The sequence below is a fragment of the Eublepharis macularius genome, chromosome 11 (genome assembly GCF_028583425.1).
Source record: "Eublepharis macularius isolate TG4126 chromosome 11, MPM_Emac_v1.0, whole genome shotgun sequence".
Lineage (NCBI taxonomy): Eukaryota > Metazoa > Chordata > Lepidosauria > Squamata > Eublepharidae > Eublepharis > Eublepharis macularius.
In genome coordinates, this window is record NC_072800.1 from 94,878,391 (window position 1) to 94,902,007 (window position 23,617).

Sequence of the window (23,617 nt, forward strand, 5' to 3'; positions counted from 1 at the left end):
TCCCATAGTAGAGTGGAGGATTCAAACTCGGGTCTCCCAGATCCTAGTTCGACACTAATTGCTACACCATAATTGATTATTCTAATCTGTACTGGCATTGAGTTTACCTTATCTGAAGTCCATTGTGGATTTTCCCTTTATTCCAGTACCGAAACACACCAGCCCGAGCTGCCGATGGGGAAGACACCCAAACAAACAATATAACCGTCACCTACTAACTATTATTTTACTGAAAATGCTTGACACAGTTCTATGCAAAAATACAAAATTTTACTTAGTGCACAAAATGAACTCTAAGTGGGCAATGAAGCAAAACCTGCTTAAACAACCGTGGTATAATGTATATCACACCCTCACCTCGAAAGGGGGGGGGAACATTCAAACCAATGCCCAATGTCCACAGAGCCGATACAATTGTAGTCAGGCAGAAAAGCCTATACAAAAATACATCCACAAACCAGTACACTTCTTACAGAATTACACGTGTATGTCGCCAGAATCACTGGTCAATGAAAATTCAATGCATAAACTGTAGTAGAAACATCCAAATTGTAACCGCAACGGGTTAGCTAGCAAGAGGTCCCGTTTCCAGTTTCCCCTTCTTCAGAGCAGTTACAAAGAAAGCAAATTAAAGCAGTTCATACTCCGCATATAGTACAGTCATGGCTCGCTCACTGGCGTACGCAAGAATGGGAGAAGCCCAACCTTCGGATTTATTTATTTCAATTTATAGCCCACCCTCCCTGTGAACGGGCTCAGGGTGGGTTACAATAAAAACGTTCAGTCAGCATTAAAACATAAAAAAAGGTTAAAAACTCAAAAACAACCGTAAATACATGCAAAGCATTTTGGATGGCGCCCCCCCTCCCCCTCCCCAGTTCCCCAATCATTTTGTAAACAGAGCAGAAGGAATGGGGTGGGGGCACCGTTTATAATAATCTGGTGACTGCGCTTATAGGGGGCAGATGATTTCTTTGCCCCCCTGGCGGGAGACCAGTCAGAAGGCGCCTAAGCGATCCAAGACTGGCCTCAACCGTACGCCTGGTGGAACATCTCTGTTTTAATGCTTTAATGCTTTTAAATGTTTTAATGGTGGGCGATGTTTGTATTTTGTTGTCCGCCCTGAGCCTGCGAAAGCCGGGAGGGCGGAATATAAACATAGTTAAATTTAAATTACAGGCCCGCTGAAAGGATACAAGATCTTGGCAGGCCTGGGTGTCCTCCGACAGAGAGTTCCACCAGGTTGGGGCCAGGACTGAAAATGCCAGCCGGGCCTCCCTGGGGCCAAGGGCCCCCAGTAGATTCTTATTTGCCAGTCTTAATGCTCTCCAGGGTACGTATGGGGAGAGACAGTCCTGCAGGTTATGATGCATCTGACGAAGAGAGCTGTGGTTCTTGAAAGCTTATGCTACAATAAAGTTGGCTAGTCTTAAAGGTGCTACTGGACTCTACTACTTTACCTCTCACAAGGCTATCCTGGGGTCACTTGCCTGGGAGTAAACCTGACTGAGACTTAATCCGGATTCTGAGCAGACTCGCTCTCATAATCACTCGGTGAGTAAAGAAGTCTTTCCTTTTGTGCCACCCTTATGCTGCTTTCATGCTAGTGACTCGGTTTGAAGATTTTAATCACATCCCCGATAGAGCCCTAATTTCTATGCCAATGCCAGGGTCTAGACTGCACGTGTGGACTGATGTACGCGTGTTGAATGAACACACCAAGCAGGGGTGACGGGTAAGGGCTGACCTTCATTCTCCAGGGAATTCCAGGGCAGCCTTGTATGGTTTGTGTGTCTTGCAAAAATCATTCACTTGCGAGCAGTTGAGCAGAAGCAAGCAGGCAGCAGGCGGTTGAGAGCCACATCGCTGGCGGGCCCAAGGGACAGCAGCCTGGGCCAGCCGGCTCCCGAGACAGCCCCCTGCATTTTCTGGAGCCTGCAGGGCTTCCCTTCGTTTCCAAGGGCCCGGGCCGGTTCTGAAGAAGACGCCGGGCTGTGACCTGTGCGGGGTTACTGGCCCTGCCTTAGGACATCAGACCCGGGTCCAGGTTTAGCAGCGACTAATGTGCCGGAACGAGCACTCGCCCCTCCCTCCGGCGCTGGTAATACCAAACCCTGCTCTGGATCGTGTTTCCCCCGCCACCGCGTCGCAAACGAGCAGGTCTCCTCCTTCTGCAGTTAAGGGCCCGGGGCGTTCAGGCGCCCGCCCCGCCGGGATCTCCGCCGTGGCCGAGGGGCGACCGGCGCGGTCCAGCCCGGCAGCGCTCGGCGTGCCTTGCGCAGCGCGGCCTGCCCCGCCGCCCGGCCCCTGCCAGCGGGCAAGCGGGCCGGAGAGCCAGCGGCAGCGCCCCCGAGCCCGGCGCCAGCCCAGCGGCACCGGCGAGGCTCCGGGGGAGGAGCTGCCGAGGGTCGCGCTCGCTGGGGCGGGCAGGCGCCGGAGGGCGGCCGCGAGGGGCCCCAGCCCAGCGCCCAGCCCGCGCCCTGCGCCTCCCGCCGGCGCCGCCAGCCCGCGTCCCCCCTCCCCCCGAAGGCAGCGGGCGCGGGGGGGGGGCCCCCTGGCACCGACACCCCCGCGCGGAAACGGGAGGCGGCGCGAGCCGAGGGCGCCCCCGCCAGCCCCGCCCCCGCCCGGCCCCCGGCAAGGCGCCCAGCCCGCCGCGTCCGCGGAGGCGGGCGGAGCGCGTCGCTGTGGCAACGGGCCGGGGCTGCTGGGCGCGGAGGGCGGAGAGGAGGCGGCCCGGGCGCCGCAGGGTGAGGGGGACGGGGACGGGGGGCGGCGGGGAGACGGGACCCCCAGGAGCTGGCCCTGCGCGGGAGGGCGGGAGCCCCGCGGTGTGCGTGGGTGGGGGGCGCGCGGAGTATTTCCTCCATTTGCCCCCCCCTCCCCGCGCACACCCCGCTTTCTTGGCGTGCCGCGCTCCCCTCGCCTGCTGCATTGGATCCCCACCACAACCCTGTGAGGTCGGCCGGGCTGGGGGACTGGGCCCCGGGTTGCCTGGACCCCAGTGCGCCACCGGGGCTCTGTGGCGCCTTTGCTTGATGATGCGGCGGAACCCCCGCGCACCCCCCGGGCGGCCGCGTCTCCCTCGGAAGGGGCTCAAGCCAGGGGGGTGGGGAAAGGCCCGCCTTCCCGCCGGAGCCAGGCACGCGGGAGCGGGAGCGGGAGCGGCGGAGCTGCCTGGCAGGGCCCCCTTGGCAAGGACGCGCCGGTGAAGGCTGCGCAGGCTCTGAGGTGCCTGCCACTGCCCAGAGGCATACCTCTGACTGAGTGGCTGTATGCAAATCGGCACCGGGGATGTTTTATTCCTCTGCCCCTTTACGGGCAAAGCCCTGGCCTTCAGTGCAGGGGTTTTCTATAGCATTAAAGGAGGTTTCCTTTAATGTGGTAAAGGGATCTTTCCACCGGATTTCAATGCATCCCACCCTTTTCCCCTGACTCTTACTAACTTGCGCTTTGCTCTTTCCCTCCATGTCAGAAGCGTGGCAGGGCTCCCCCCACCAACCAAAGAAGGCGCTCACTCCATGCCTGCGATGCTCGGAGTTGTCCATGTTCGGCAGGGCCCTGATCCAGCCTCCTCCTCCTCCTCTCTTCTAGGACTTCTGACGGTTTGTCCCTGCTTTCCTCTTCGCACTCACCATGTGGAGCGGCTGAGGCCAGCGCCCGGGATGGTGGCCCTGGCATGAGCTGGGCTGTGCAGGGCTGAGCCAGTGCAGACCTTTTCACAAAGGGCAGTGCAGGATTCCTTGCCCCAAATGGAGGCCCGGGCAGAGAAGGGGGATCAGGCGGAGACGGCGAGGATTACTTCACAGCTGCTGAAAGCCAAGACGGGCGAGTTTGACCTGGAGTCTATCTTGCTGCTGAAGCTGCGAGGGCTGGGCCTCTCGGACCTCGGCTGCCTCGGGGAGTGCTCGAGCCTGGAGTGGCTGGACCTGTCGAGCAACGCCATCACCCACCTGGGCCCTCTGTCTTCCCTGAAGGCTTTGGCTGTCCTCAACATCTCCTTCAATCGCATCACCACCTTGGAGCCACTCGGCGGCTGTGAAAACCTGCAAAGCCTCAACGCGGCCGGCAACCTGTTGAGCAGCCTGCAGCACCTACAGAGCCTGACGGGACTGCGGCGCTTGGAGAACCTGCGCCTCAGCAGCTCTGCAGGGTGCCCCAGCAACCCCATCTGCGCCTCCCTCGGCTACCGTGTTGCCATGGCAGAGATGTTTCCTGGCGTCAAAGTGATCGACGGCGAGAGAGTCTTGGGGCGTGGCAGCGAGCTGTACCAACTATGCAAGGATCTTGACTGCTCCCTCAAGCGCTTCCCCAGCAACAGTGGGGTGGGCATCACAGAGCTCACGGGCTTGGCCAAACCTTGGGTGGCAGAGGGGTACTGGGACCTTCGCCCCACTCGGAGGAGCTCCATCGTGGAAGAAGCCTACAAGCAGTTCAATGAGGTTCTCCAGGAGTGCCGAGAACTGAGCAAGCGAGCAGATGACGCCATTTCCCAGGCAGAACAGGCCCTGAACGCCCACTTTGACTCAAGCTCCTACGTCTTTTGAGCAGGCCCAGGCCCCGGCCCAGGCCCCAAGAGCGTTCCCTCAGTGTTGGCGAGCCAGGCCCAGTGGGTTTCATGGGCCTCTGGTGGGCCCAACTCTGGCTCTGCGTGAGGGGCCTCGAAGCTCCAACTCCCCTTCCTTCTGGACTCCCATCTGTCGCTTCCTCCCCTCCCCAGTTCAGGTCCCTTCGCCTGGATGGCTTTCAAACTACGGCACGAACTGGTTTTAAGCAGTTTTAATGGCCACGCCTTCCCTCCCCTGCGCACTGGTTTGAATCTCTGGAATCGGAGCTAAGCAGCTAAGAATCCCAAGCAGAACTAACGAAAGCACGAATGAAAGTAGCATTCCCCGGGCTCTTTGGGAGGGAAGCTGGAGCACCCGAAGGACGTTGAAAGGCGCTGGCATTTGCAATGCAGATGTGACTGGTCTTGGGTCCAGGGCACTGGGCAAGGATCACCACTGGGTTCCCCTCTCAGCTCCTGGGGATCTGCCTGGCCCCAAGGGCCGGGGGCGTAGCGCGCTTCCTCATGAGCCCCCCCCCCATCAGACTCCGTCATCTGGGATGATTTCTCTCAGCCCTTTTCTCATACGGCAAATCCAAGCAGTTCAGGGTTCGCAGAGCAGCCTCTCCGATTCTTTGCCACGTGTGGAGTCCACAATCCTGGCCGAGTGGTTGACTGTTCTGCACTCCACACATGCACTCTAGTCTCCTTCACCACTCATGGCCGCCACCTAGTACAGCCGCATACAAACAGTTTTGTGAACTGGAGCCCGGATTGCAAAGTAACGGTCGGGAACCAGTCCGAAGGGCCTTGAGGGCGAGTCCACCCACCAGCCCCATCCGTGCTACCCTGCCCTGGAATGCTGGCCAGGTGGTTCTGGAGATACCCCCTCCTTGGTGGCCTCTGCCCTGCCTGACTGCTCTCCACCAAGGGGCTGAACTGACAAGAGGGCTCTCATGGACTTTCCCTTGCGGCTGCACATCAGAGCACCAGGCGAGCAAACCAAAGCTCACCTCACACCTGCCCTGTCATTCTGCAGTAACAAAAGCCAGCCGGCTTGACAACCCATCATACCGTGAGCCAGCCAGACCCAGTGCCTGTGCGGAGACGCCCCCTTCTCCCCGGGGCCCCCCGCGGTGTCTGGCTCCAAGCTCCCACCACCTCTGTGAGGATCCTTGGGCTGAAGTCCCCCATCTCCCAGTTGCCTGGTACCCTTTGGAGTCAAGAGTGGGTGTTCTGCCTGGGCCTCTGGGCTCAGGGGCCGTGACCGGAGCACAGCAGCGTAAATGGAGGAGCTGCTCTGGATGGGGGATGCAGGGCAGGATCGTGGAAGGAGCGGCAGGAGTGCCCTCGAGGGGCCACAGGAGGGATGAGGGCGGGTGAGGTTGCCCTGAGAGGTTTGTGGGGGCCTGGCGGTGCTTTGGGTCTGGACAGTCTGGGAGCTGGGGGGGGGGGGGAATGCTGCACACCCTGTTGAAACACCCTAGTCCTGCTGTGTGATCTTTCATGTGAAATAAATGGGATGCTTTTCAGCTGTGGGCCTGGGCTCCCTGGCCCTTCTGCCTCCCAGGCAGGGCAGAAGTGGCACTGTTGAGCAGGCCCTGGCATTGCCTGGAGTCAGGCGTGAGCCAGATTCCTCGCTGTGGCTAGCTGAGCCCTCTGTCCTGCAGTGCCTGTGGGCACCGCTTTACCCACCCGGGCCCCTCGTCCTCTCTCCCGGATCCATGCCAGGATGGCGTGGACAGTTCCTCCCCAAGACACAGCCAAGGCCCCAGCGTAGCACATCTGCATGTCCTCCACAATTTATTCTGCTTCTCCCAGTTACGTGGATGGGGCAATGAGGATACTCCCCCTTTCCATCACTGGAAGTCCTGCTCACCTCTCACACACGGCTGCTAAGATCTTGCCCGGAGGGGAGGTTTGGCAGTTCGAACAAATCACACAGTCCTGTTTTGCCTAACTCCCCCCTCCACCACCCCCACCGCCATGTCTTCAGATGAAAGAGTTCTCAGAATGCTGAACAGGAGAGGTCTCAGCGAGAGGGGAGGGCCTCCTCGGGTCTGCCGTGGGTCCTGCTGCCCTTGTGAAGTCATTTCAAAATGCTGCGAGGGCCTGTGGCTGGGCAGCAGGATGAAGGGTGCTTGTGTCCCATCCGTCTCCTCCGCCTTTTCAAGTGCTGAAATGGCTGCAGGCGGTGTGGCATTTTGGCACTTGCAAAGGTGGGGGGGGGCAGAGGAACTGGGTCTCTGCCCACCGTGCTGCGGGCCTGACCAGGATTGGCCCCTTGTAGCACTTTTTAAAGCACTTTAAAATTGGAGGGGTGTCCCTGTGGCAGACGCGAGGCCACCACTCCGTCTGCTTTGCCCCCAAGACACCTGATCTTCCTATCACCTCTTATGGAATGTCGAGTGACGCGAACTCCAGCCCAATAAAGGATGGATGGCCCGGATCCTGTGCCCTGATTTCATTTTTCATGGCTGTTGCCTCTTTATTGCCTCCTCTTCACTGCTGTCTCCATGTGCTGGGTGGGGCTGGAAAAGATCTGATGTGTCTGCTAAAGCGTAAAGCCCATCGACCCAGCCAGTGGGCTGGCTCAGCCCTCCCCAAGCACAGGCAGCGGCTATCATCCATTCTCCCAAGTGCCATCCCCATCCCGAGGCAGGGGCCCCTGGGCTTTTGGTGCCGAGCAGCCAGCCAGTCCAGAAGGCCCGCAACGCAGGGCCCCAGTGCGACAGCCGGCTGCCGCCAGGAATCAAACAGCCTGTGTGGGAAGACAGGTAGATAGGCCTTCTCCAGACGCCCGTCCCTGGCCGAAATCACCCAGCATCATGAATAGGGGCCTCCGCTGGCATCTTTATTGCGGGAGTCAATAGAGATCAAAGGCTGGCCAGAAGAAACTGCAGACTCTTCCGGGGCCGATGGTTCGGTCGTCCTGCTGCTGAGCCCACCAGGTCCGGGCTGCCCTGCTGGGCTGCTGGCTGCTTTGGTTGGTAGTCACCGAGAGCCTGTTCCGTGTGGGGAGGAGGAGAGGAAGGGAGAAATGAGGGTTCTGGGGAGGTTTGGACTAGCTAACTGGCCTTGTTTCTGTTGGCTTTCCCACATGGTCACGCCCAGAGAGAGGTCAGACCAAAGCAGCCTGTGCCCAGGAAGGGAGATGAACAGAGTGTCACACGGTGGGAGGTGGAGGGGATGGAGCGTGTCACAGGAGCCTTCCTGGGCCCACCAAGCTACCCCTGCCACACCCAAAGCCCCCCCAGCGGATGAGCTGCTAGACTGGCAAACCTCCTGTTGGGAAAACTCCAAGTGGGTAGTTCCGCGACCTATAGTGGGTCCCTCTGCCAAAGTGCTCTCCTAGCCTCCAGACAGGCTGTGCCTAAGAGGGCCTCCCTGACATTTAATGCCTGTGGACCCTTTTCTGCTTCCCTGTCCTCAAGAGCTGTCCCCAAGGTAGGGGGGGGGCTTTGGGCTCCTGGAGCCGTTTCCTCTCCTTGAAACACCCAGGCCCGCCCTTGTATGAGAGGCTTGTGCTGAGACCTCCCGCAACCCACTCTGCTCCCCTCTGAGCCCTTTGCAGCTTGGCTGAGGGCCGAGCTAGAAGTGACGAGCTACACTTGAATGGCAAGTGAACGGACTCACATGTATTCCTCCCTGTTCACGTGCGCTCCACTTGCATGCCACTCGATCACTACTCACTTGTATTCCTCCCTGTTCACTTGCACTCCACTCAGTCACGTAGTAATCGAGTGGAGTGTAAGTGAACAGGAATACGTGTGAGTCTGTTCACTTGCCATTCAAGTGTAACTCGTCACTTCTAGCTTAGCCCTGAGTGGAAATCTGTGTGGTCCTGGGGTGGGGAGTAAGACTCTCAATGCTGAGCACAAGAGGGGGCTCTCAAGTCCCCCCTCCTCATTTTTACAGGGAACAGTCAGTCCATTTGTTGCAACAGTCGTCCTGTGCTTGACTACCAAAATCCTGGTGGAATAAAAATGCCTTATGCCGTGTCATGAAGAGTCCTTGCCTAGTTTCAAAGAAGGGAATCCCAGAGCTCAGGGCACCCACTGAGATTGACCTCCCCAGCAGTTATGACTTAGCGCATGGATGAGAAGCTCAAAGGGGGCTATCCTGGTTGCTCACCATGTGAGTGGGGGGGGGGGGCACAGCTTGGGGAGAAAGCTCCATTATTACAGACTTCTCTCAATGCCCAACAAATACCCTGAAGCCCCTAGAACTGATGCCACCCATGTACTGGGCAACTGTCTCTGCTTTCCCTTTGCAACACCGAATGTGCACCCCCTCAAGGGTCCCTAGCCATGGGTAGCCCCAAGAAACAACCCGGCTCTGGTCCAGAAGACCCTCCCGCGCCCCTGAGGAACTCTGACTCTGCAGTAGAGCTCTTACCAGCAAATGCAGCCGCCTTCTGGGAGCAGCCCCTCACTCCGGCGAGACTGGGAGCCCTTTGGAAAAGGCAAACAGGCCCGGCCGGTAGTGTTCCTCGCCCGCCTGCTTGACTTGCTCGCACTCCTGCGCCTGCCGCCTCTTCACCTCCTACGGGGCAACCACAAGGGCAGGTGGGTGCGGTGAGCTCGTACTCTGGAGTAAGGGAGCGCACAAGAGGCATGGAGCTCTCTGTTACTTGAGCCCCTTGAGGTCTGCTCCGGCAAAGACTACTCGGGCATAGGCGGATGTTCCAGTGGGGTAGCCACGAGAAAACAGAAAGGGCCCTTAAAAACAAACCGGTCTTTGGAAGCGGAAGCCCATGCCGGCTTCTGCTTGAATAATCCTGTCTAAGTATGTAGCCCACCAGCTCTTAAGGTTCAGGGTGGATAGTGCGCTTAGAAACCCGCTTCCTTCTTCCACCCCAGGGCTCCTAGTCTCAAGATGAATACAGCCTTGAGGGGAAAAAAGGAAAGACAAAAACTTCCTTTAGACAGAAAGATCTGGTTGGTCATCCAAACACTCCTTATCCTTCGCTTCGAAGAGAGGTCAGTTAGGGGTGCCCTTTCATTGCTGGGGGGCTTAGGGGAGGAGGAGGCGGACTTGCCCTGCTGGGGCCCAGCCTTAGAGTTGGCCTGTCATAATGACCGTTGAGCATTAGCAAGCCGAGTGCAGTTCCCTTGAAGCAGCCCAGAAGGCTCACCAGTACACACACCCCGCCCCCCCCCGCCCAAAATCAGAAAGGCTCCACAAAAGAAAGGGCGGGGCAGCTTCAAGGCTTCAGTAGCCCCAGGGAGAGACGGCTGGGGCTCTGCCCTGCCTCCCATGTCACACCCCTCTGGCCCACAGCCCACCTGCCCAAGTGCCCCCTCCCACTGCCTGCCCCTCTGCCCCTGTCCCCCTTCCGACTCACCATCCCTCCAAGGGATTGCACATCCTTCTCTTCCCTTTTTTGACAGTGCTGAGCAGCATGTGTTGCTGTGAGCGCGTCTGCAGGGCACCACTTGCACTTCCTTCCCCTGGCAGCTCATGTGGCTAGGAGCATGGGTGGTGAGTGGTCAGGTGGCAGCTCCCCCCCCCCCCCAAAAGCAGCCCTGGGATTGGAGAGAGGCCCCACCTCCAGTGACGCTGGCTTTCCATTCCAAGGGTGTGACTTCCTTTCAGCCAGGCTGGAGCTGTTACGTTTCAGCTTCAGTGGAGTGAACGCAGAAGATCTTCCCCAGAGCTTGCATGTGCATGCCAGACTTCTGCATATGGGTCTGGGAAAGCTCCACACCCTTGGCAGCAAAACGTAACTCTACCCTTTGGGACAGGGATACGTGTCCCTGGCAGTGTGTGAGTGTGATTCTGTATCAACACACCTTGATGTCCAGTCCGGGGCAACAGGGCACGTCCATTCTATGTACAGAACCACATTGTGTTTTCCAAAACTAGGAATCTCACCTGGTTTGCCCTCCAGGCACTGACCACAGCCAGACCTGATTGGCTTCGGCAAGGGGGCTGCTGAATGGGGCCCCCTCCCAGCAATGGCTTTGGAGCTTCACACAGTCCCCCCCCCCAAGAGATCCAGCTGCCCCCCGTCCACGTGTCACTGGCTCTGCGTCCAAAGGGGGGGGGCTGGTTGCGTGGGCCTTGCCTAGGGAAGGAGGGGAAATGCCCACCTGGAAGATGGGGACCTGCTCAGACAGGCACCGCACCGACTGGTCCAACACGTTTCCACTGGAGTCAAATTTGAAGCAAGCCAGACACTTCTGCCTCCTCTGAGCACAGAAAGAGAGTGGGAGAGGCCCAGGGTGAGAGAGAGAGAGAGGAGAGCCCTGGCTTTGCAGGCAGGAAGCCCTGCTTCGGGACGCTGGCATCTGCCGGGCAAAAGGCCCCACTCGGCATGGCAGGGGATGCCCTTTTCTGCCCAAGAGCCCCGGGGAAGAGACAGTTCTGGCCTACCTAGACCATGACTGGCTTCAAGGAGGCTTCATACATGGCCACTTGCACAAGAGGTGCCTTGATAAATTTTTGCATTTTTCAGGCTGGTAGTATGAACAACCCCCCCCCCCCCGCCCCATGTTGGCTAGCATATCCAACCAATGCAGTCAATTCTCAAACAACTCTGTTTTCCCACTCTTAACCCATGAAGAACCTTAACGGTGGTAAGAAGAATCAGAGTCGCTTCATACAATGCATACAGCAAAGTGCTTTGAATCAATTCATAACAGTCCGTGACAGAGCAAAGGTTTTGCCGCAACAATGTAGGCATCAATGGTAGATGCGCCTCCTCATGAGTAATTCACGCCGCCATGATTCTTCTTACCACCGTTGACATTTTGGTGTATGTCTAGTGAGATATTTTGCATGTTTGAATTTATTTCATTGAGCACTTCAGTACTTTAAATACATAAATTTGTAATTATTTTGGTCATTGTATACTCCAAAGGGCTCTTTGTACTTTGTGCCAGTTTGGTGCCCCTGGAGTAGCTCGCTTGTCTGCTTTTGTTCCATGTGAACACTGGCAAACTTTAAAAGGACTTAAAGCCAGTTACACAGCCCAGAAGTTGGCAAATTACGGCCAGGGGGCACTATGCAGCCCACGGGAGCTTTCCATCAATCTCTCATGCTGCTTATCATTTCCTTGAGAACTCCAGCCCTCTGCTGCAGCATCCCAAAATGTGTTGGATATGTCAAGGACCGAGGGCCAGTGGGAGCAGCAGAGAGGGCACCCTGGGGGCTCGGCTTGCTTTGGAGGGCTCCGCTTGGACGCTGGCCCTTCCTATTTCCACCACCGTGACACTGGCAGAGCTGGCACCCAACTGAGAGCCTTTCAAAACCAGCGAAGGCCCAGATGCCAGCCGCAAGCTGTTCTGCCTCTTCCGTAGAGTGGCATTTGGAGACTGGGTTTGATGCTGCTATGCGCAACAAAGAGCGCTGGAAACGCCCCAGGTAACAAAGGCCACCTCGTTCCCCAGGATACCCTCACGCGCATTGCAGCGAGCCTGCTCAGTGAAAGAAGCCCCCCCCCCTCTCCCCAGGCCCTTGTCCTGACAGCTGTGTTGGGTGGGCTGAGTGGCTGGGATGAACCGCCCCAAATACCCAACACATGGCTCCTAGCCAGGGAAAAGATTGGTGCGTGACGCCGTAAGGAAACATGGAACTGGATCCCACGCACACATTTTGCCCTGCTGCAAGGAGCTGCCCTTTGTTAAGGGTTGCCAACCTCCAGGTGGTGCCTGAAGATCTCCTGGAATTATAAAAAATCTCCAGATTACAGCTGTCAGTTCCCCTGGCAGAAATGGCTGTTTTGGGGGGTGGACTCCGTGGCATTATACTCTGCTGAAGTTCCTCCCCTCCCCAAACCTCAAGGATCCATCCTCAAACCTCCAGGAATTTCCCATCCCAGGGTTGGCAGCTCTAATTCTGGCGAGTACGGAAGAAGTCCTACAAGATTTCCCTGCAATAGGCTAAGAAGTGGCGATGCTTTGTCTTGATTGGTCCCATTCGACATGTCAGGCTTGGCCTTCAACCAGTCAGGAAGGATGCCAAGAGGGGACTGTTACTCCAGTCCTGGTAAACCCTGAAGAAGTCCTGCTCTACATCCCTGAAGCCGGAGAACTGGGAAGAGACCCGACTTCAGGATGTACCAGGATCAGATTAACACCCCCTGACCCTTGAGTCAGCAGGGCCCTCCTTGCACCGAAGGAAAACGCCACTCTGAGTCAAAGGCACCCGCCGGTGGGATGCCCCCCATAGTGGCACCCCCCCCCAAGAGCGTTAGGTGGTGATTCCCTCAAATGCTGGTGGGCCTTTGGTCTCTTGCATGGACAAAGGAGATGGTCACATTAACAAAACATCTGGCCCTACCCGTGACCGAGAGCGCAGCCCCGAAAGTAATTCGATAGGGTGTGTGTGTTGGCTCACCCCGCCTGCTTTGACCCCGCAGTTTTGCATCCCCCGCTGCCTTTTCCAGCAGACCGTCTGAAGGAGATCCACTTCCAGGTGGACAAAGGTCCCCATTGGGAGCTGGTGGGACCAAACAAAGCAGAGTTAATGCCGCAAGGTGGCTCTCCCAGCCATGCCGTGACTGGACGGGTTCCCCGCAGAGCAGTGCTGAGGGGCGCTGGGCAATGTGCAGGGGGAGGCCTTCTCTTCTTCAAAGCCCTATATGCCTCGGGTTCCTTCTTGCTAAAGGGTGGCCTCTCTCATTCTGAATCGGTGCAACGGCTACAAGGGCTGTTCTCTCTGCCCTCTCCCAGACCGGTCCGCCCCTGGGCATTCTTCACCATTGGACAGATTTTGTGAAATAGTTTGCAGTTCGGAGGGCATGTTTGCTCCTCATTTCTAGGAAGACCTGTCCATCTGTCTTCTTCCTGGAGGGCTTTTACTGGAGTTCGACAGTGCCTCAAGCGGAGGGATTGGAAAGACTGCATGGAGCCTGCTGTACTGTTTTTGTTGATTTTATGTGCGATAGACTTATTGGTATTTGTGTCTGTTGGCATTTTGTTAGTGGCCCTGAATCTCTGCAGCAAGGAAGGACATAAATATTCCAATAAATAAAGGGTCAAACCACAGCTGTTCTGACAATCATGAGGAGCGACTGCCAACTCTTAGCAGCTGGCCTTCCTGGGTACGGGCAGAGGACTGCGGGGCACTTCTGCCACCTTTTCTAGTCTCAGGGCTTCCTGAATTTTGGGCTAGGTTTGAGAGACAGATTAGGAACGAGCTGAATTAACCTGAATCCAGTGGAGACGGAATCCAATGGAGAAAACAATGTAAATTTACTGTGGAAGAAGAGAGTGGGAGAGTGTCAGGGGTGGGGTGTGGGAGAAGCCCTGAAGTCCGAGCTGGGATGAGTTGGCCACGTAAAGCACTTCGGGGGGGGGGCGGGGCTGTGCTCCACCAAAACATCCGCCACAGTGAATCTGATACTCCTTAAGGAGCCACAAAACTCTTGGCTGTTTTTGTTGTAACAGTCTAGCCCTGTGGCTGCCACTTTAGAAGAGCATACAAAGCAAACTGAAGTTTGTTTCAGGAGAGATTCTGTAACTCAAGCCATGGAATGAAGTTGTCAAGCAGAGGTACTGTTTCACAGGACGAGGCATATTTTTAAATGTACTCTTTGTTCTAAAAAATGTGCAAGGAACAAAGAAGCAAATCAGAAACAAACACTGGGCACATGTGCCCTCTTCACTGACCTCCTTTTTTCAGAGTCATTATGTCTGTGATCATTGGGCGGGGGGGGGTGTTCTCTGACAGTCCATTCTACCACCCCAGGGCTTTACCAGCCCATTTTTTGTTCTGGGGGCTTGACTGACACACAGTGCTGGCCGAGGCAAGAGCTGGCACCCCTAGTATTTTGCACGCACACGGCATCTTATGGCAAAGCAGCTACGTGTGCCAGGTGTGGGGTGGCGCTGAGGTGTGCCACACAGCTACTTTGCATGGCCCAGCCCAGTTCCAGTGTGATGTTCTCCCAGTCCCACAAGGGAGTTCTTGTGCCTCCTGGATTCATGCTGAAACCCAAGCCCGGGGCTGCATGGCTGGTGCTGGTGTGGACTAAGGCAGTTACAGACCCCATGGAGAGGGAAAGCCCTTAGGCTTCTGGGCACAGGATTCCCAGAGAGGAAACTCAGCTTTGTCAAGGGCTTAGTCGGGCGTGGCTGGCACCTGTGGGGCCAGCATTAGGAAAGCCTTATGAGGGTCAAGCCCAGGGTGGCATGAAGAAAACAAAACCAGGTCTCAGAACTCCAAGCAAAGAGACGGGAAGGAGCTGAGTCCCGGCACCGGATTCAGAGGCGGGGGAAGGGGAGCATTCCGAGGAGGGGCCGGCGCCCAGGGCGCATCGACGGGCAGCTGACCCCTGTGGGGGTGGGGGCAGACTCGAAACGGACCCGCCGCCAGCCAGTCTGCGGCCCCTCCCTGCTTCCGTTCGGGAGTGCTGCGCCACTCGCTCCAGACTCCGCGGGGCAGACGGGCAGGCCTCAGGGCCTCCCTCCCTGGTCCGTGCCGCTTCCCTCCGGAAGGCCCTGAGACGGCATCCCCCCCACCCCCCACCCCCCGGTGTGGCACACTCGCCTCTTCCATGCTCTCCGTCATGGTTTGCTTCTTAAAGACGAACTTCACGTGGCTCTTGTTATGGAAGTCATCCAGCACCATCTCCAGAGCCCTGCTTGGCAGGGGCGAGGGGCTCACGCCCGCCAAGGCCAGGAGGCCCCAGCACAGCACAAGCAGCGGCTTCATCCTCCTCCTCCTCCTCCTCCGCCGCCGCCTCCTCTCTGCCCTGGGGTCCGCTCCCCCGGCCAGCCCCAGGCAAACTCCCCGCTGCTGATCTTGGTCAGTCATTAACTTCTTCCCCCGGGAGATGCCCCAACCACAGCCCCATCTCTCGCCCGGCCCTCTGCCCTCTCCAATGGTGGCGGGGAAAGGGCGAGCAAAGGGCAGTCTGGGGGGGGGGAGGTAGAAATGCTGGAATGAATAACAATCCGTTTAACGGAAAAACTCTATATTTACACATGTGGGGAAGAAATGTCAGGGAGGCAGCCCGGCTCTGCTCGTCTCCCAAGTTCAAGGAGCTCAGCGCAGAAGAGCCGCTCCCTGGCAGAACTGTGGACAGTGCTGGGCTTAGAAGAGGGGGAACTTCAAAGGAAGTACAGCGGGTGGCCCCGCACGGCTAACACGGAGAGAACAGGGACAACCCCCCGCCCCCCCCCCCCCGAGGACTCGGCCTTGACTTCTTTGGGGGAGACGGAAACAAGAAAGAGGAAACAAAATGCATCATCATCATCAAGTCAAAAATATGCCACCCTTGCCTGTCCCCCATTTCTGTGGAAAGACGTTTTCATGCTACGCAGGGGGCTGAAAGAGCTCCTGGTCCGCTGAAATGGCCGCTCCACCAACCTGGACCCTTCCCACTTATCCACAGCCTTCATCTGCCAGCTTAACTGGCTCTATTTCCCCTGAGAAGGGGGATTCCGTCCCCCAACATTTATGGGTAGCATTTAATGAGACTATTTACTTAAAGATTATTTGCCATTCACTTACAAGTTCAAAGCCAACCGTATCCAACAATCACTGGTGCTGGTTGGTTGTGCTGTCAAGTCGTACCTGGCTTATGGCGACCCCTGCTGGGGTTTTCAAGGCAAGAGACTAACAGAGGTGCTTTTGCCATCGCCTGCCTCTGCATAACAGACCCTAATCTTCCTTGCTAGTCTCCCCTAGCTAAGGCCTACCGTGCTTAGCTTGTGAGATCTGATGAGACCGGGCTAGCCTGGGCTAGCCAGATCAGGGCAGCCAGCAATAATTAAAAAGCATAAAACAATTATGTCCCCAAGAACTAGGGTTACCAACTTCCCAATGGGGCCTGGAGTTCTTCCAGAATTACAACTCCAGGGTAGAGAGACCAGTTCCTCTGCAGGCATTGGCAGCTTAGGAGACTGGACTGTATGGCATTAGCCCTCTCTCTGAGGCCCCTCCCCTCCCCAGGCTCCACCCCCAAATCTCCAGGAATTTCCCAACACAGGGTTGGAAATCCTACCAAGAACTCATGAGTAGTCATCAAATCTACAAGATGAGAATCCCGTGAATCACCCAGCAGCACAAAAGATATGGACCAGCGCCATCACATACCGCAGCAATCTAAACTACAAAGGGGGTGGGGGAAGAGCAGCAGGTAACTAATTAGTCAAGAGCCCCCAGGCTAGAAGGCGCGGAGCACAAAGGCTGGGAGGCATGAAGCACAGCAAGATTCTCTCAGAAAAGTGTCCAGAACCTTGGTGCCACCACTGAGAAAGCTCTGCCCCATATTCTTGCTTCTGACAGCAGAGAACAACTTGAGGGGGAGAGCTTGAAACACCCCAGATGCTATTTGCTGACAGTCTCACCTAGTGTGGCCTCCGGCACACTTTACAGTGGCATTTCTGATCTCTGCTACGCATAGTGAAGATAGTTGCAGGTGGCTAGCAGTGTTGGTCTGCAGTAGAAGTGCAAGACTCGAGCCCTGTTGCACCTTAGAGACCAACAAGATTTCCAGGGTATGAGCTCTTGAGGGTCAAAGCTCCCTTCATCTGACGAAAGGAGCTTTGACTCTGGAAAGCTCATACCCTCAAAATCTAGTTTGTCTCTAATGTGCAACTAGAATCTAATCAAGCAGTGAAGAGTGACATCACCCACGGCTGGGTAAGCGAGTGTCCTGATCCTGAAATGCAAATAACTGGAATTGTAACATTCAGACGCCTTCGAATATTCATGTTCCCAGTAATGGCAGCCCAGGTCTTTAGTTCCAGGGATGCTTTTCTTTCTCCCCTTACGAAAATTTCCAAACCTGCTCAGTCAAGAAGTCCACCTTCACTTCTTCCTGGTGGTCACCTTGTGAAGGAAAGAAGCCCTATTTAGTAATACGGACATTAGGGAATTTGTTTGCACTTTGCTTTTTTCAGGAATCCGTCACTGTGTTTGATCTACAAAGCAAGCAGCATTCCACCCGGGACTGCACAAACAAACAAACCAGCCCGGAGCCTCCTGTTTTCCCACACTGCTGGCCAGACTCCTCGCTCATGGACTTGCTCATCGTGGGGTTGGGGGGTGGGGGGCAGTCAGGCTGACGCTGTCCAGTTCCATCTTTTCTCCTTCCCTTCCACAGCTGGTGCCAGCGATGGTAAAGCAGAAGGTCTTTACTCCGGCTTCTTTTATAGCAGGACTCCAACTAGTTGATTTTAGAAAGGGTCCTGGCTAGTACATGAAAAAAGGCTCGTGTGCCAGGCGGTCCTCAGCATGAGATACCACCACGAGCCCCAGGCCAGCTGCATCCCTCAAAGAAGACGCGGCTGCATGCGCTGGCAGTGTATACGCACGTCCAGAAACGGCAGCCACCAGGCACAGGGCCTTGACAAAGAGTGTGCCTGGCTGCGGAACAGTCTTCCTTCAGAAGTCAGGAATTGCAGCTCCACATGGCTGTCCCCAAAGGGCTGCGATCCACAACTTTTCAGCCTGACATTTGGAGTGCGAGATCTGGCTCGGTTCCTCAAGTGGGCAATGTGGAGGCTGTTATTTGGGGGCATTTCTGTTTTGTAAGAACGTTCTACTGTTTTTATTGTTCTAAGTTGTTTTGAGAAATATTTCGAACTATCTAGTGCATTTATCTCACCCAAGGGTGGAACACATGGTTCTCACTTCTCCACTTTGTCATCACAACAACATAACATTCCTTCATTGCACAGCCAGGCACCGGAGTCCACTGCCCACAGAATGACTTTGTTTTGCTCACTGCCTCGACCTTACGCTGATGATGTTAGCAGAGTCGCAAAGGATGCAGTGACGCACGCGTGTGAGCCTCGGCTACAGACAGAATGTGCGTGCGTGAGGAGAGAAAATGTACTCTCAGAGTCTTGGCTGAGCTGTAGAAAAGTTGTTCATTTATTGTTGGAATTCCATACAAGATAGCAGAGGGAAGAGGGAGACCTCTTTCTAGCTGTCTAGTCTACGGATGCCAGTGGGTGGTAGGATGGGATCTCCTGCATCCATGGCGGCAAGGTGGAGAAGAGAGTGCAAGTACCGACAAAGAGAGGGAAATGAGCTGCAAAAAGAGGAAGTCCCTGAGTATACATTCTACACATCAAAGGATAGCGACAGGACAGTAAGATATGGGTGCGATAGCACCTTAAAGATCAACTAGATTTCCAAGGCTTCAAAGCTCCCTTTGACTCTCGAAAGCTCATACCTTGGAAATCTAGTTGGTATTTAAGGTGCTATTGGACCTGGATCTTGTTCTTCAACTGCAGACGGACACGAATACCCACCCGAAACTGTCAACAGGAGAAGAGAAAGCAAGACAAGCAGATTCCTGACCTTTCTGTCTTTCTGACCCCCCTGAAACCTGAGAAAGGAGCAGCCGCATCTCCGTTCCTCCTCTCCTTGCAGGGGACTGGATGCTCCCAGGGTCCCTTCCGACTGCATGAAGTGGGTCATGCAGAGAGATGGCGATTGATCCAAGGCCTCCCCGTAATACAGAGACTATCTACATCCAGCTGCCCGCAAGCTGCCTTCAAACTTTAAAAATGTTATTACGTTTATACAGGGCTTTTTTTCAGCTGGAACACGGTGGAATGGAGTTCCGGCCGGAGGGCAATCTCAACTCCCCTCTGCCTGGAGATCAGGGGGCGGGGCCACCAGCCATGTGACCATTATCACCGAGGGTGATTTAAACTTTTAAAAACTCCCCCCCCTTGTTCCAGCTGACCCAAAGTGATGTCATTGGCCCTGGGAGCATGCGTGCACTTTGCACGCGCGCATGTGGTACCAGGGGCACCACCTCCCGCCAAGAGTTGCCCCCTGTGCTGGCAACCCGCTGAGTTCCACTGCCTCTTTTCCCAGAAAAAAAGCCCTGCGTTTATAGTCAGCCTTTCTCACTGAGACTCAAAGCAGATTACACGGTGTAAGTCAATGTGATCAGTAGAATGAGACGTCTAATAAGCTATGTGCCAGGACTAGGATATTAGACATGATACAAAATTCAGATACAATAAAAATGGTATTACAATGAAGAAAAATAGTTTTACGTCAGAAAATAATGCAGGGACAGCAGGATAATACATACAGCAAATGGACAATACATCCTGTACCCAGTGGAATAGTCCACAGTCCCTTTCTAAGAGCCTTCCTGAACCACCCGGTTACAGCAGGGGTACTCTGGGTGCCGGGATGCCAGCGCAGGGCAGGTGGGAGGGTGAGGAAGGAGGGTTGGAGGGGGCAGGCCCCCTACTTCCCCCCAGCTCTACCAGCCTTCATTCCCTGTGGCAGCAGCTGGTTTAAGGTGGCAGCCGCTTGGCTGCCGCATGCCCCAAAGAGCAATGGCCTTGCTCCCTTTCCAGGAACGTGAGGCAGGTACAGCACGGAGCCTGGAGCCAGGTGGGGCCTGGAGATCTCCCAGACTTACAGCGGATCGCCACACTACAGAGGTCAGTTCCCCGGAAGCCACTGCCTGCTTCAGAGGATGGCCTCTGTGGTGTTCTACCCCACTGAGAGTGATTCCGCACACGTTGGATAATGCACTTCCAATCCTCTTTATAGATCGTTTGGAACAGATTTTTTTGTATGTGGAACAAAAAATCCACCTCAAACGATTGATAAAGTGCATTGAAAGTGCATTCTCTCTCTCTTCCCCAACCCCACCATTGTCAGTGTTGTGTGCTGGTCGAGCTTCTATCACAAACGAGGCTCCTGAAGTCTGCGTTGTCACTGGTTGTTTAGTGCCGGCAGCAGCCAGTCGAAACAGCACAATAAAGACCAATCGCTATGCTGTAAATAGGCTACAATGCATACAGTTGGTGCAAACAAGGGCTTCTAGTTAAGTGATTCTTATGGGGTGTTAACAAAGCCGGGGCGTGGTTCGGGGGCTGAAGTTGTGTATAAATATTCGCAGCCCGTGTTTCAGAGATGTTCCTGCTGAATAAAGAGCTTATGGGAGTCTGAACCTGCTAGTTAACAGTCAGGCTCCGTCCCAGACCTTCAGGGATTTCCCAACCTGAAGCAGCCAATGTAGGAAGGAGTCAAATCTGGGAACCGTGACCAGAACAGCCTCAAGGGACATGTCTGACTGCTGCGCGTGGTTACTGAACCAATGAATATCACTGTTCTAGTATAACCGCCTTATTACTTTTATTTAAAAGGCCCTTCTGAACAATTCTGTTGGGCATAGTTTGTGGAATGAGAGAAGTATGAGAGTCTTCCAGACTGCCCTAGGCAGGCCATGCCTTGCACCCACTGGCCAGAGTCTGCAAAGAGGGCTCGCCTCTAAGAAAGTGGGCCTGTGGCACTCTGACCATCTTCACAGGGGAGAGCTGCTCTCCTCCTTGGAATTGGCTGTGGTTGCCAACTGCAAGCTGGGAAATCCCTGGAGACGGGGGGTGGTGCCAGGCGGGGGAGGGCAACTCAGTGGGGAATGCAATGCCATAGAATTTGGGTGGCCAATTCCAGCTTGGGAGATTTGAGGGCAGTGCCTGGGGAGGGAACCCAGCAGGGTGTGATGCTGCAGACTACATTGCCTGATGCGGCTTTTTTTCCTCTCCAGGGGAACTGATCTTTCTAGTCTGGAGATCAGTTGTGATTTCAGGAGAAGGCCAGACTTCACCTGGAGGATGGCAACCCCACTCTGAAGTAGTCCTTTTCTCCAGGGGAACTGACCTCTCTAGCCAGTTTGGTGTAGTGGTTAAGAGCGGCAGGACTCTCATCTGGAGAGCTGGGTTTGATTCCCCACTCCTCCGCGTGAAGCCAGCTGTCAGTCACAGCTCTCTCAGCCCCACCCACCTCACAGGGCGATTGTTGTGGGGATAATAACAGCTTACTTTGTAAACCACTCTGAGTGGGCGTTAAGTTGTCCTTAAGGGCAATATATAAATTGAATGTTATGATATTATCAGTTGTCGTCCTCCCGAGAGAACTCCAGGGGCACGTGCTGGCAGAGCTTCTAGCCCACCACCACCAGCCTAGAGCAACATCTCCTGTGAAACGTCACTGTATTGGTTCCCGTGTAAATAAATAATAATGATAAGCAAGTTTCTGTGTTTATTTCTACATATTAATGGTAGAGGGTTGTGTATTGGCTACAGTGGGTTTAAAGGCAGGCCCCTGAAGCCAGGGGGCTGGACGGGTGAGTGGAAGATGCACAGTTGTGCAGGAGGGAAAGCCTGAGAGAACCTGTGGGCATGACAAAGGAATTACTGATCAGATGGGAAAGCTTATGAAAAAGCATAACCTTCAAGCAGTATTCAGACCCACCCGAAAAATACAACAGATGCTACGATCAGCAAAAGACAGTAGAGACCCCCTCACCTCTGCAGGAGTATACCGTATACCCTGCAGCTGTGGACAAGTGTACATCGGGACCACAAAGCGTAGCATCCAGACAAGAATTAAAGAACATGAAAGACACTGCAGACTTGGACAACCTGAAAAATCAGCAGTGGCTGAACATAGCCTAACTCAAACAGGGCACAGTATCTTATTCCAGGACACCAAAATACTGGACAACACTTCCAACTACTTTGTCAGACTGCACAGGGAAGCCATTGAAATTCACAAGCATAAGCAAAACTTCAACAGGAAAGAAGAAACCTTAAGAATGAACAGAGCATGGTTTCCAGTTCTGAAAAACACCAGGCTAACAAAACACTCTATACTCGACAATAGCCCTGCAGAGAAGATTAGCACATCAAGCCCCAATCCATATGCAAAAGAACCTCCTCAGGATACAGTGAAGCCTCCCGCCATTAGCATTCCACACCCTGGGAAACTCTTACAGGATGACTGAGCTCAACCCCACCCCTCCTGAGTAAATACAAATGACCTGCCTACATCTTTTCCACACTGTGACACTGAGAGATCTCTGTCTTTTGGTGCTACACCTCTGAAGATGCCAGCCACAGCTGCTGGCGAAACGTCAGGAACTACAATGCCAAGACCACAACAATACAGCCCGGAAAACCCACAACAATCATCTGTGTGGAACGTTGGTCTGTAAATGCACCTTGAAGACGATGCAACTGTTTCTGGAACCACCAAGCTTGAGGACCTGTTCTGAAACCAATTCACCTAGCAGTACCCTGCAGCCGTCATGTTTATGGAATTATAAATACATTATGCTTCTGTTTTTGTTTTTTAAAAAACCCTCTTTCCCTCACAACCCCTCTCACATGCTGGCCGTTCTATAGCAAGCCTGCCTCTAGTCCCCTGCTCCATGCCCTGAAGATGGCAAAACACCATCAGGATCCCTAGCCAAACTGGCCTGGGAGAGTGGAGTGATTCCAGAAGCTGAATGATAATAGCTGGTGAATGACAATGGCAGGCGTGATTGGTTGGCGAGGGGAGGGAGATGCAAAGGGGTGGTGGGTGGTGGGTGTAGAGAATCAGCATTGCTAATGAGACAGGAAGCCCTCCGTCTGGATTCAGTCCAGGTGGAAGTATTGCCTTGAGCTTCGTTATCAGTTGCAAGTCTTTTAAACTTGTATCTATTTACCCTATGGTATTGTTTATGGAGCTGTCCTTGATACTGATCGCACTAATCTCATACTGTGTGATCCGCCTTGAGTCTCACTGAGGAAGGCGGACTATGAATGACATAAATACATAAAGCCATCTCTCTTTCTACGCTCCCTTTGAACTTCCTCTGCAGCAGAACTGCTGCTGTTAGCCGGCGGGGTCTGCCTGGGCAAGGGACGGGACGGGACGGGACGGGACGGGACGGGAGCGCTCCAGCGAAGACCGGGGCTGCTCCGCAGGGGCGGGCGACGGCCATCCGCCTCTGCTGGCCTCTTGCCAGGAAAGGCCGCCAGGGGTCGCCATAACTCAGCTGCCGCTTGACGGCGCCCTCCCCGCCCAGGCGCAGCGGAGCGACAGCTCCGAGGCGAGTCTAAAAGCAAGCGTTACACTCGCGACAATTTTTTTGGACGGGATCTCGCGCACACGCGTGAGCCTCGCGAGACCTCCTGGCTTTTCCTCCAGGACTCGATTTCCCATAATGCACGCCTTCTGGGGCGGAGCTGTCGGGCTCCATCCCGGAGAATGAAGAGGCGGAAAAGAAAACCCGGGGAGCCCAGGGGTGGGACTAAGCGCCCATTTCCGCTTCCTTCATCCGGGTCTTTATGGTTGTTAGGGAAA

General features: G+C 55.0%; 2 protein-coding genes across 3 annotated transcripts; one reads left to right on the top strand and one right to left on the bottom strand.

Annotated features, from left to right (window-relative positions):
* The first annotated feature begins 2,694 nt into the window (after nucleotides 1-2,694).
* Nucleotides 2,695-7,013, top strand: LRRC61 (leucine rich repeat containing 61). 2 transcript variants are annotated; one of them, XM_054991904.1, is made up of 2 exons: nucleotides 2,695-2,750; nucleotides 3,595-7,013. In XM_054991904.1, exon 2 carries the CDS (start codon nucleotides 3,753-3,755, stop codon nucleotides 4,545-4,547), a length of 795 nt encoding a protein of 264 aa, XP_054847879.1. In that variant the 5' UTR covers nucleotides 2,695-2,750; nucleotides 3,595-3,752; the 3' UTR covers nucleotides 4,548-7,013. The 2 variants fall into 2 exon arrangements, with proteins under 2 accessions (XP_054847879.1, XP_054847877.1); XM_054991902.1 differs by having other exon boundaries at nucleotides 2,723-2,750; nucleotides 3,476-7,013.
* A 364-nt stretch (nucleotides 7,014-7,377) lies between these two features.
* On the bottom strand, nucleotides 7,378-15,274 carry RARRES2 (retinoic acid receptor responder 2). The gene is made up of 5 exons (XM_054991905.1): nucleotides 15,044-15,274; nucleotides 12,890-12,991; nucleotides 10,642-10,740; nucleotides 8,945-9,091; nucleotides 7,378-7,551 (listed from the first exon to the last, which is right to left on the bottom strand). Exons 1-4 carry the CDS (start codon nucleotides 15,206-15,208, stop codon nucleotides 8,978-8,980), a joined length of 480 nt encoding a protein of 159 aa, XP_054847880.1. The 5' UTR covers nucleotides 15,209-15,274; the 3' UTR covers nucleotides 7,378-7,551; nucleotides 8,945-8,977.
* Nucleotides 15,275-23,617: the final 8,343 nt, after the last annotated feature.

Bases quoted from the DNA above. Each gene is read 5' to 3' on its own strand.
- RARRES2 (XM_054991905.1), bottom strand. From the start codon at position 15,208: ATGAAGCCGCTGCTTGTGCTGTGCTGGGGCCTCCTGGCCTTGGCGGGC. The intron at 12,992-15,043 runs GCGAGTGTGCCA...TGGTCCCACCAG, and splicing joins TGACGGAGAGCATGGAAGAG to CTCCCAATGGGGACCTTTGT. The intron at 9,092-10,641 runs GTGGGCATTTCC...GTTGCCCCGTAG, and splicing joins AGCAGGTCCCCATCTTCCAG to GAGGTGAAGAGGCGGCAGGC.
- LRRC61 (XM_054991904.1), top strand. From the start codon at position 3,753: ATGGAGGCCCGGGCAGAGAAGGGGGATCAGGCGGAGACGGCGAGGATT.